This window comes from Megalops cyprinoides, chromosome 3 (assembly GCF_013368585.1).
Source record: "Megalops cyprinoides isolate fMegCyp1 chromosome 3, fMegCyp1.pri, whole genome shotgun sequence".
Classification (NCBI taxonomy): Eukaryota; Metazoa; Chordata; class Actinopteri; order Elopiformes; family Megalopidae; genus Megalops; species Megalops cyprinoides.
Window position 1 is genome coordinate 14,666,352 of NC_050585.1, and position 13,383 is coordinate 14,679,734.

At 44.9% G+C, this 13,383-nt stretch overlaps 1 protein-coding gene across 1 annotated transcript in view; it reads right to left on the reverse strand.

Moving 5' to 3' along the window:
• LOC118775493 (collagen alpha-1(XXVI) chain) overlaps positions 1-12,825 on the reverse strand; it is a 40,099-nt gene extending 27,274 nt beyond the window's left edge. Inside the window, exons 1-3 of the mRNA XM_036525439.1 lie at positions 12,418-12,825; positions 10,773-10,895; positions 7,889-7,992 (exon numbers count right to left, since the gene is read on the reverse strand). Coding sequence (XP_036381332.1) covers positions 7,889-7,992; positions 10,773-10,895; positions 12,418-12,575 — 385 coding nt within the window. The 5' untranslated portion in view covers positions 12,576-12,825. The remainder of the gene's footprint in view (positions 1-7,888; positions 7,993-10,772; positions 10,896-12,417) is intronic.
• Positions 12,826-13,383: the final 558 nt, after the last annotated feature.

Genomic DNA, 13,383 nt, shown 5'->3' on the forward strand with positions numbered 1-13,383 from the left:
ATTCCAATTCATTAACCCCTTAGCACACTGAACAGTGTTACAGAACATGCAGTGGTACTAGGGAAAAGAAACTACATCCAGTAAAGGCAGATGGCCCCCGAGGTCTTATCGGAGCCATTTTCTAATGTTGTCCCATTATAGTTGCTCTGTTGGCTGATAGTTTTGCAGCTGAGGATATGTGAGTCACCTCTGAGCTTTGCAAGGGTTGGACAGTGGTTGTCCTAACTTTTCACTGGACCAAATGTATTTTCCATTGCGCACAAATGGTCATCAAGTGTACCAAAGTGTTCCCTGGATCCAGTAACACATATAGGCTACTCAAGCCTACTGGGTGACAGTTGGAAACTTTCATCACAATATTTGGGTCATTCTTTCTTATATGAGAGGTAGATTTTAGAAGTCTTGCAGCTTCAGACATAGTTGAAACTGTAAGTAATGTTAGCCATTTTTTACTGATGTCAGATTCTCTGCAACACTCTACAATTTCTTCCCTTGGGCTTGGGTCAACATCATATGACAGATTACCATCATTTGAGTTAGCTACTTTAAAAAATGATACTGTTTTAATAAACTACTTTAGGCTGACCTGTTATAGACATGCTAGCTTTATGATGTTAATCCACAACATTGCTACCTACCTACCTACAAGCTCCAAAAGTTATCATGTCAGCTACTTATAGGTAATCCAACTCTGGCTAACCTAGACTGCATATGGTTATCATCAAGCAATTACTGTTTACATGAGGAAAGTTTGCTGACTCACATATTTCAATTACCATTTCAAGCAAGACTACCCAGTCCGAGTTCTTTCAAGTGCACCAATGCTGATGATTTAATTGACCAACAGCAGCATGTTTATCTTCTAAAGAGAATAATGTCCTCTTCTCCAAAAGATGCTGTGTGTCTCACTGGTGAACTGTTGAGCACTGCATATAACTCTTTGCTGAAACTCACGCAAATCCACTCAGCTTGTAATTTTTTTTTTTTTTTATCTGAGATCAGCTGCACTTAGCAGCTTTAACTCTCCAGTTAGTCAGCCCACCAGACTCAGAGGTTGATCTTTGTAGTGGCTGACTCTGTTACCTTTGTAAAACTTTCACTTTGAAGTGAACCCTAGCGTCCTGTCTAATGGAGGAAAGCAATGTGTCCCTCCAGTCATTCATGATGTCACAAAGAGTCTCTATACAATAGTTTTGATTGGCTAAAAGAAACAGAACCTACCCATCACAACTGCTCCCTTACAATTTATTCCACACTTAAGAGACAGATATCTCAGGTTAGGAGCCTCTATGTGACATCAAAGCAACATTCATTTAAGGTAGCTAAACAACTGCTTTAAATTAATTTACCATGAAGTTACCCTCTAGCATTCTTTCCAAATGTTAAATCACGCCTGAAGGTTGTACTTGTGCCCAGTACTCAGTGCATATTGGGAACTGGACCGATGTAGATTTATAAGGCTAATTGACTAGCTGGATCTGTGCAAGGGGAGCTATTCAGAATATGGATACACTTCTGTGATTTTGAAACTGTTGTTAAAAAGAGCTGCCCTGATTAACCGTGACCTGATCTGTTGTTGACCCTCTGCACCAAGTTTTTGCCCCAGGTCAGATCGAACGTTTATATGAAACGTAGTCTCACCTGTTCAAGAATAGGAGAAAAAAATGGAGACAGAACTGGTTGCGCAAACACCTTTCTCCTCTAATGAGGGCACAAACATGACGACTGGGTCCCGGATCTCATTAGAGTAAATATTTATTGCAAATGTATTTAAGGACTCGGATGCGTGTGAGTAAGGAAAATTCCATTTAATGCCATTAAATGGATGCCGTGGTTATAAATCACGCACAGCTCTCATAAATTCATAAATTGGTCTCGGAACAGGAATAAAAGTTCGGAGAGGCCTACATTAAGGGCAGCTCTCCCTGGGAAATGTCTGTGCCCTACAAGTGTTGCGATGCGAATGGAAACAGAGCGGCCGGCCTGTTTCTCAGAGCGCAGCGGAGAAGCACTATCACTGCAGCGATCTGGCCCTGTCCGCCGAGCCCCCATGCTGTGCCAGTGGGAGAGTGCACCGTGTCTCACGGGGGCTCCGTCTGTCCAAATATTTAAACAAACAGAGAAGTAAGCATCCACGGCCTGCAGACTCTCTGAAAACCCAGCTCTCACTCAGGGCAACCCCGCTGCCCTTTCCCACACATACGGCCATGCAGCACACGTATACATGCACACACATGTTCACACACACACACACACACACACACACACAAACAAACATGTCCCAACACACACATACATACACTTTCATGGCAAACATGCACAGACAAACACACACACAGACCTCACTGAGGCTACATCCTGGCAGTGGACTGTGCACGCATGATGTGTAAGAGAAAACTGGGTCACAGACTGCGGTCAAGACAAAATAGTAGATCCACCATGAGGACTGCACGGATGTAACATGATCTGAACATGAAATGTAGACGCACCTCATAAGCACGAGCTCAGCAGCTGAGCACAGAACTGTTACACCCACAGAGCTCTCAGCTCCACTGTCTTGGGAGAGAAGAATCTCCTCCCTTACTGTGTACAGTAACCTCACCCAAGTCCACCGAGCCTTTCCAGGGCTTCATAACCTCTGTCAGAAAATGCATTCACATCCAGACTGGGCTGTCAAAGACCTGGCCAAGCTGCCGCTGTTGGCCCCAGAAAGAGCCCCTAGAGTAGGCACCCTCCCTGCCTGCTGTCACTCAAAGTAGGACATGGCTAATTGCATTTATGGACATGGTCCTGTGGGAGCCTACCTCAAAGTGTCCCTGCTTAGCCCTGAAACTAGGGCGAGCAAGCTTTGGGAGGTTATTAACAGGCTTGTTTATAAACAAGGGAGAAAATTCACTCACAAGAAAAATTTTGGGGGGTTTTGGGGAGGCGCACTTAAATAGCTGCATGTTTATGTGACTCAGCAGACCTCATGTAAAAATGTTTACAAGACAGGGGAAGATGAATGACTTCAGCCTGTGATGTCTTTATAACCACTGCTTTGTCTCCTCAGCAGCCCCTGTGTCTCAAAGCCTCCATAAACCTAATGTATTCCCACAACTGTCACTGCAAAAAAGATTCTGATTCTCCAGGTGCAAAGGATTCTGGGTAAACAAATTACATTCTCAGCAGGAATAATCAACCCCATTTTCAACACTTTTATATGGTATGCTTTCAAGCGACCTGTAAGATCACTGGGAAGGCTGCTGCTGTGGGCAGCTCATGCAGAAAGAATGCTTTAGTCTGTGTCGGGTTACGGAAATAGATTCAGCCAACACCTGTGTATGCAACGTTTATAATGCATATTAAATAATTGTTCAAGGGATTGAAGGAGGGTTCAGCTGCCAGCACAGAAAGTCATTGACTTTTGGAACCAAGGCAAAAGCTGCTGGCAAATGAATTTGTTATCCCCCATTGTTACTATTATTTCATTTTTATTTAAGGACCTTATTAAACTGCTAGAAAACAGTTAAGCAGTTAAAAGCGAAAGAATGTGATTTGTTTTTTTTAATAGTTAGTAAAGATAGCAAATGAGTACTCAACTGCCAAAATAAGATTCATTTATTTAGAAAGGACTGCTTTAAAAATATACATTCCTCATGTTCATACTTACACACCCTCTGACTTCTGTGGTATCCAAACATTCAAAATGATCTGTTTTACAGGTCTTATTATCTTTTTACCACATGCTCACAGTTTACAGATCACCTCAAAAATGTCACACTGCACATACTGCGTAATGAATTAATTACTTGCTCTCTGATAACACAAGCAGCTCTTAAAACAAAGTATGAGCCGCAAATATGGGGCAAGTCAAACAAAAAATTAAAAGCCCTTTCAGAAGGCTCAGTGAAGCTGAACAGAAAACAGGGATTCAAATGAAATACAGCAGCCATGCTGCTCAGCCTTTGCCTAAATTTCATGTAACATTAAACAGAGACCAGGGCCCTCGGGGGGGAGAGCACATCTGAGCCCAACAAGACAGGAGAAACCACGAAAAACACATGGCGTATCGAGACAGGCTATTAAACTGATTGAAAAAGAAGCTGCCGCAGCGCGTTGCACGGACGGTCCCAGCAGCCTGTGTAAAAACGTGGACTCCGCCGGCTCCAGGCCTTTAAGGGCCCCTGCTGCCGCGTCAGAGCGCCGTGCCCGCTGGAGGGCGGCCAGGGCGCAGCCAGAACCGGGCTCCCTTGCACAGTGCCGACCGCGCTCGCTCCCTGCTGCCAGAAACGCACGCTCTATTCGCTGCTGGCTGGCGGCTGCTGGAGGTTCGCCCCGTGTGCAATCGCGGCACGCCGGCTAGGAGGGGCCCGCCGCCGGGTCATGGGAACCCGAGACTGCCGTGCGGCCATATCCTTCACACGTTTACGAGGCGTTTAAGTCTTTCTCTCGCAGTGGCTCAACGTGGCACCCGTCCAGCCGTTTCCAGGGACGACCGTGGAATGACCACGTCCCTCATACACTGCTGACAGTGGTGGCACATGGTAACGCTGTGCTACAGATTGCTGGCCAAGGTTCAGCCCAGACGGTGTCATCTTCCCAGACTCGTGGCGCTGAATGTACGTGGAGGCAGTGGCAGACGTCAAAAAAGCAGGAAGGTGACACACAGGGCTGGAGTAATGGCATGAAAGCAGCCAGAGGAGCATCACCCTCCAGGCCTGAAGTAACAGTGGAACCATGGTTCCAATTAATGCAACTCACTGTCAATGAATGCAGTCAAAGACCACGGTAGGAGGGAGGGAGACTTCACGTTCCCCGATGAGCTCATTTCTCCCCCTCAGAAACAAAGACATTTTAGTAGGAAACTGGGTTGTATGTTCGGGAAACAGGGGCCACCACCACGGTAGGCCTTGTGTAGGCGTGCAATCTCATAGATACCCCACGGGGACCTCCCTGTGAATCACTCAGCTTGTTTGAATTATCAGGGTGTCTCCATGGGAGTTTGACTCGTTCCCTGTGTTTCAGAGGAACAGGGTGACTAACTCAGTTTGTTCCCATAGGCTCTTCTCCAGCATCCTGCTCCACTTACATCACATGTCATTCCACATTCTGCACATATATTCCACACTTTTATTTGACACACTCAGACAGAACTGCCATCTGATTGGCTACTGTCCTGTCAGTCACAAATGCCTGCGAGCAAAGGTGGGGAAATGCGGAGAAGGAATCTTAAAAAGGTGTTAAAAGTTTCAGCAGCTGTAACTGAACCACACAGTTCAGAAAGGTCATCCTGTCATGGCTAAGCAATGCGCCAGGGCTGAACCGTGAATATCTCATTTATGACATAATAGGTCACACCAAAAGGGAGCAACCATTTCCAGGCAGAGTAGCAAGAACACTATTCTATACCGCTGCCTGCTGGGTATACTATTTTTCTGAACAGCCACAGGGAACATTGAGTGTAATGTCAGGCTGAAAGGGAGAGACATGACAATCCACATGACACAAGTCACAGAAGCACGTCTGCCCTGTCTCCCCTACTGTTTGATTAGCTGTCAGCATTTAGTTTGCACCAGAAGGAAAACATCTCTGAAGAAGAAGTAGATGGAGAAAGAGGAAGAAAGACTCAATTGTGCATACGCTCAGACTGAGCTCTCTTGTATAACTTCAGTGTAACTTAAGGACAACTACCGCTCACCACTTAACTCTTACTCCCTGTCCTCTGGCTCTCTCATGCAGGACTGACTGAGGAGGTCCATGGGTATCCACACAGCCTGCAGTACAGCCATTTTCAGCACCCCAGAAGCGCCAGTCCCGCCAAATCCTAGACAACATGTTATTCACGCATTCCCGTTCCAACTCATTCAAAAATCATTCCGTGTACACATTGCTGGAAATTTCGAATTACAAAGTGAAATACAAACAGGGGTGAGAATACAGGGGATAGCACTGATGAAGTGAGAGGCTCAGCGCTTGGACAGGCACGGAAAACGTGACACGGTCCCTGAGAACTGGGTCAGCTGGAGAGCCGGGTCCTGTGGGTGCCGTCTGATTCTATCAGTGCCAGCGTAATGTTCATGGAAGCTTCTTTCCGCCACCAGTTCCAAAGAGCTGTGGGGCTGAGAGGCCTCTCCTGACCCTTGAGTAACAGCAGAGCTCTCGTGTTGCCACTGTGCCTGGTGCCTTTAGAGACAGCCATGGAGTAGGAGTGGGGAGATGGAGGGATAGGGTGAAGGAAATGCTGGCATGGGCTGGGGGGGATGCGGGATATGGAGCATTGGAGACGCTGGTATGGGATGGAGTTGATGGAGGGATGAAGTATTGAAGAAAAAGGATGGGGAAAAGGGAAATAGCCTAGGGAAATAGGGAAATAGGACAGAAGGAATAATATAGGGGGTCATGATGAATGGTACATAGCCTACTTCATTTTACACAGAGTTATAGAGGTTTCTGTCACTACACAGATATTACAACTCTCTAGCAGGCCTCTCTACAGGCATAAGACCCAGTGTGATCTTGAAATTCCTGCCACAGACAGAGAATTTCCTCTTGCCACTAAAATGACAAGACTACTAGCCTTGGGACACCGTGGATGGATTTTTTTTAGTTTGAGTAACAGCTATAAGAGATACCACTATGTCTGCAAAGCTAATCACATTACATGCAAACAGAGAATGCACTATTTGTGGGTGACTTCACAGTGCTGAGCATCCAAACTGCTGACAGATACTGCACATCACAACAAATGTTGAAAAGGTCAAGGTTCGCCCCCAACCCCCACCCCTCACCAAGGGGGACCAGTACGGTAGCAAGTCCAATGTTCAGTGCTTCCACACAAAGGGGACGGCAATCTGAATGCAAGCACAGGTTCTATATCAGACCAAGATTTGAACCCAAGCTTCGGACCGAGCCACATGTCCACGTTCACGAGAACACAGCCTCTTTGTCTGTAACCTTCGCTCAACCCGGGAACTGACGTCTTCCAGCGCGGCCAGGAGAGTGTGGTCTATTTGAGAGCAGGGCAAACAGAGAAGTCAATCTGCCTTAATTAGGACCGACCGCAGGGGAACCCAATGCAGTTCCATACGGTAACTTGCCCTAACCTTCCTCTGGCTTCGGCCTGCAGCCAGGATGTTCAATAAACTGTCTAAAACCGAAAACGCAGCAGCCAAGCCAAGAGTAGATTGCACGTGATGACAGGAAGTGCATGCTGAAGCAGCGCTTCGATTCCCTGCGACGCTGTAAGCCGTGGGCTGTGAGGACAAGCCGAGCGCTGGGCTCAAACGGGGGCAAGTCCCGACTGAGCTCACTCTGTGGTTTACATATCGTACTGTTCCCAACATCAGAGGGCCACCAGACTGACAGAAGCGCCAGCAAACGCATGTGGAATGAAACGGCTTTTTCCAAATCAGCCCAGTCTGATGGAATTCTAATGACTGCTAATGAACCAAATCAGCCAATGCACAGCTCTGATTGCAGTTCTTCTTCTGGCTTACATCTGACATGCATTGCCTTATATTTACATTTTTTGGTGCCCTGTTGATTTAGTGTTAGTGTTATTATATACAGATAGATATATGCAGCTATATTGTTCTTACTTACTGCTGTATGCAAAAATCTCACAAATGACAAGCTTCCTATACATGTACATGTTAAATTGACCTTATGCTACATTACTATGTGGCAACAATTAAGACTTAACTAAATTTAAACTAAATCACTCCCAAAGCAAGGCCAAACCCCATTTGATCAAGGATTTCTTTTTATAGAGCAGTATTTTGGCAACAATCATTATTTAGCATTTTGTAGAGTTGCAAACCTTTTGCGGTCACGACCCACCTGCATGTCTAAGGTGTGTGCACCTGTGGGGTTCTCCCGTGATGCTGCGATGCACCTGCACACTCACCCACACTGCAGTCCGCCCCCAGGAACCCCGGGCAGCACCTCCACTCCAGCGCCGTCACCTGCCGATACGTCACCCTGTAGGTGGGCCGGACCACAGTCCTGTAACTGAAGCAGAGGCAGGCGTCACCACCGGTGGCACGCTCACATCGCCAGGGACACACAGGGCGCTAACATTAACACCAGAGGTGCAAAATGAGTTCCGCTGTAACGAGCATCTGTGTCAGCACTGAAGCCCAGCGATATCAGCATTTACACCCAGTACAGCAATGACGCCAGTGCAGCACATCAACAGCACAGATGGCTGATAGGTCACTGACATCAGGCATCAAATGTACCTCTCCATGCAGCAGACGTATGAAGCCATGTCCTATGGGTCTGGTCTTCTGATGAACAAACCTTTCCACTCACTATCGTAGTTTGGGGCTTACCAAGAGTAAGGCCAATCCCTTTTTACCACTAAATGGCAGAAATCTACTAAAATTGATGGTAGACTGATGTTTTGTGCATCCCAACATCTGTGCAGGTATAAAACTGAGGCAATGGACAGACGGATTACCACACAGTCAAGAATACTTCATGTTTTGAAGCCATCCAAATACTACACTCGCTAATAAGATAGATGAAGCCAAGAAATGGAAATCTTTCATAAATTCTACTCACAGGGAGCCCTTAAATGCTTTAGATAGCTTAGGGTCAGCATGTGGACTATCCCAGATTTCTGATGATTAGGTCACATTCCTGCAACCTCATTAATCCTGTTATCTTGGTAACATCATTGTTTAAATCTTGTGCTTAGATTACATCAGGAGTTATCAGTATCTCTCTGATTTCAGCCAATTACAACATATTACTGTTGAGAGCAAAGCCACTTGCAAGCCTCTGATTATTAGCTCTCTTTTTTTTGTTCATCAAATGTTGTGTCTTATGTGCAGGTATATTGACCTCAGCACTGCCCATATCAAAGTAACAGGAAAAGTTTTAGAAATGCCTTCCTGACATATATGTAAACATGTGATACTACAGAGTCACATGCCTGTCCCGGCTTAACACCCCCAGTGAGCACTGAATCCATGTTGTGTCTTTGGACGGATCCCAAAAACATAAAAAGCTGGAATGCAACTTCATCGTTTCAGATCACCCAAATGTGGATGAAAAATGACTGTTCTCCTGCCTCGAGCTCATTTCTTAGGGCAATGACAGGCAAGGGAATATAAGAATGGTGAGGGTGGAAAAAAATCACATTTATTTGCTCTTAGGTAATAAAGACAGTCCCTTGCTTGGACTGTGAACGGTTTGTTTTTCTGAGTGGCTGTCTTAAGTATAAATCTGCCTTTTTCTGTGAGCAGGCAAGAATGGGATGCTGACCATATTCAACAAAAGGACAATCATTACATAAACTTTCTGCTGTCCAAGTTATGTGAATAGAATATCCCCTCGAGGGCCACAGATAAGAAAAACAGTTTTACAAATATCATAACTCAGTACTGTATAAATCCTATATTTAGATCTGCTAAGGCACACGGTGCCCTCAATTGAGAATAGATTAAGGAACCAATGGGATTGTCCACGACTTCACCCTTATTTGGGCTACAGAAATCTCCAGTATATGCGAAACACAATCCTTTTGACTGGCTTAACTGTTGTCAGATATCAAACACATTAATGGATATTAATTTATAGAGCAGATTTTATTTAACTGATAGGGATTGTGTTTTTAAAACATGCACTGTTCCTGATCTGGCTCTTCTGCTGATTAGATATCCATAGCCAAGCAAAAAGGGAGTTAGTGACAAATCCTTAAAATAGCAATGATGGCAAAAAAATGCCTTCAATCCAATAAAAAAAAAAAAAATCCCAAGTAAATCATGCTCAATATCCTCAGTGGTGGTGATAAGTGCCATTATAAATGCCACAAACTAGTCATCAGTTCGAGCGCTCCACAATCCATCTTGGCCAGGAGCAAGACCTTGAGTCCAGGAAGCAGGCCTTATCGTGACACGTAGGTCGCAGTGTGGCTGGCGTAGGAAGCGCTTTAAAGCTCATGCCATGCAGCCCTCGGAGCTTTCGTTAGTTGCATCTCCGTGCCCAAGGACACATGCAGCTCCCATCTCCCTCAGCACCTGACACAAAACCCAGTTACGTTCCTAAACATGGCATCTGCCAAGCAGCTTCCTGCTGCATCATCACTTTGCTGGTATATGTTGGCTATGCTTTCTTTAGCCAGTCGTGTAAAAAAAATGTAAATATTTTACTTTAACACAGAGCATATTTAGTCTTGTAGTGCTTTAACAGCAACATCAATCAACCTGGTTTTTATATTTTTTCAACAAGTTTCACTGTGCATTATAAGATTTTTAAAAATTTTTCTATATTTTTATGAGATTTTTCTTATTCTTTGTCAGCAGGAAGATAATGGCATCAAGAAGGGCATCAGGAATCTGGCTATGTCATGAACCCACAACAAGCTCACAATGTTAAAAAATAAACTTACTGTACAACCATCACCTAATTATCAGACAAACATCAGGCATGCATGTGACCTCTAATTCACTTCCACAAAGGTCACCGATGACTGCTTTCTGAATAGAATCAGCGGTGTATCTTACACTTATACTTAAACATATTGATGTAGCAAATGAACCCCTGGAAAAGCTTTTATTTAGACATACGAGGCATATACCATGTAAATGAGGCTTTTATGGCAGGTTTAACACTTGGAATGTCCAACCAAACACTTTCCTTCTTTTTTTTTTTTTTAGTATCGTGTGAATAATCTCCTGCGGTGACAGACCATCTTAAGGACGAAGGAAGACTGAGTGAGAGGAAGGCGAGAAAGGGTAGAGGCAGACACAGGGTGGGGTGGCAGCATGATTTGGGCTCTGTACCTGATGAGGTTGGTGCATGGTCCAGGCCAGCGGCAGCTCTGGAACACCCTCTGCAGCTGTGTCTCCGTCCCATTGTGCACCTGGCAGGACACTGTTTTTGACACGGTGTACTGGCACCAGTTCCTGTGAGAGAAAATTTCCCAAGAACATTGGTGCGAGAAACACTAGGGTAACATCCATAGGCACATCACTGTGTATAGCTCCAGAGAAGTCCTGATGGCAGCTAAAGCCTTGAGAAAGTTTAGACGTACTCCACAACCTCTTACTCTGGGCTTCATCTCCCACCAGCACCATTTTGAGTTGTTGTGCAACATTTTGGCCATTGAAGATAACCCGATCATCCATCTAGTCTAGTTTATGTCAGCTGGCAAAATATCCCACCCCTGAATTTTATGTAATATTAAAAAGAAAACCTTCACTTGGCTCTTCTTCCCAGAGTGCATTGCATCACTTGCTCTTTCTTGCATGATAAATTTGGTCTTTGGCTCAGATAACTGCTGAAGTCTCTTAGTGTCCCAAAAGAAACAACTAAAAGGAATACTTCACTTAGTCATACCAATGACTTAACAATTTGGCTTTACAAACATTACCAGAATCTTGTAAAACCTCCCTAATAAGTTTCGTCAGGACAAGACTGTATCCTCTTTATACAATACATGGCGAGAACATATTGAATGTCAAACTAATACCCCAACCAGCTATACAGAAGGAAGCAGTTCCGAACCTTCAGGTCTAGGTCAGCCTAGAACAGCTGATATTGTTAGACTTTCAACACGTATTTAATACTCAATGCATTTACGTCCACGTTTCTCGTATTCGATCATTTGCGTGCCCCGCAACATATTTCAATTAAAGTTTGTTACCAAGCCTCCCGTTAAAGGGATCTGAGACAGCATGGGGAGAACTATACAACTACAGGTGTTCGATTGTGCTATTGTTCAATTATCCTGTTAAGTGGCTCGAGTTCTGCGGGACACGCTGAGGGAGCTGTGCATAGGCACTTAATACCAAACAGCAGCTCTACGACTGTCTCCCACTCACAGCAAAATGAGGAGAGAAGAACATTCAGTCTTACCGTTTCGTTATCTGACATCGACTATCAAATCCCAAAGGGCGTTACTTGTAGATCTGTTAAGGAAATGTAATCTGTTCATTCACGGCTAACTTTTTCGCAAATACGTCTTGGAGGGAGTACAAGGTTTGAGATCAAATTAAACCGTAATTGCTGCAACCTCTCTCTGTTAGCGTTAAGAACATTTGTCCTTTGTAAAAGTGTTAATTTTCCGCACAAATATATATTTTCACTCACTTTGTTGATAACTGAAATCACTGAATCGTGCCTTGCAACACGTAATTCTGAGCTCGGGACAAAACTGTTTTTCGCTTGAGCAGTGTATTGATAAGTCCATTTCATGTTCATTTGGTAATGGAGAGTGAACGAGGATGCCTATACTTTAAAGTTTAACTTTGCAATGTGGTGAAGATGAGAATGGGGAATGCATCGTTAGTTGTCCTCTGAACGCACCGTTTCGTTTGTCACGTGAAATCGCATTAAAACGACGGTAATTAGACATTTTTACAGTGCATCTGTTTGTAACGCTGCAAACAATATGAACGCATGCTCGTTCGTAGGGCGGCCGCTTACCTGCGGTATGCGCTCGCGCTCGCGGGGAGTCCTGCGTTTTGTTCAGAGTTGATGCGCTGCACTGTCACCCCTGGAAACTTGTATATAAAACCAGCTCCTCTGGACAAACCAGGCGAAAACATCCAAACGCACAGAACGAACAAGACCGCTGTCCTCATCGTCCGTCTCCCGTGCTGGTCGCTGGGCTGTGCAAACGTGCTGCAAATGCATAAACTCTGAGGGAGCCAGTCTGAGAATTCCGCCCTGGAATATGTGAACTAGCGGTGATTAGTTGTTAACGGATACATGCAATGTAAATGTGATGTCAGTAACTGGTCATAGTGTTACTACATGTACTATTATGTTCTGTACTCTCGGACACCCCTCTCCTTGTCTAATCTGCGTATCAGCGGGTCTCCTGCATCTGCAGCCCCCGAGACGGTTTTAAATGTCTCAGATATCTGGAGGCGCGCGCTAAGACGCACTGAGGTTTGGAGAGGGAGTGGGGACAGCGCCTGCACCGCGCTAGTACGGACCAGGGAAACGGGGGGGGGAAATGACTTTGTGCACTTTGTGTAATATTGAATGAAATAAATGCGTCATGGCTCTGCAAATTTCAAATGATTTTTTTTTCCAGAATGAATTTACCAATTCAGTGAGGAACCAGTTATAAATAAACAGAAATTACATGAGCCCACGTAAAGTGTCTCTGTCCTTACCATTGAAATACCCTACAGTGCAGATAGCTCCGGTTTAGCCTGTCAGACTGCAAAAATCCCTAACACTGGCATGGGTGCGCTGCAGTTGATGGTTAAATCCGAACGACGTGCAGATAAATCGGCCTGTACCTGCTGGAGCGACCCGAAGAACCAACACAAGCAAAGCAATAGCATACAGCGAACACTTGGAGGCATCGTTGTGCAAGAAAAGACAGGGTGTATAAGCGTCCCGAAGGCAGAACTGTATGGAAAAATTGAAATGGCAAAT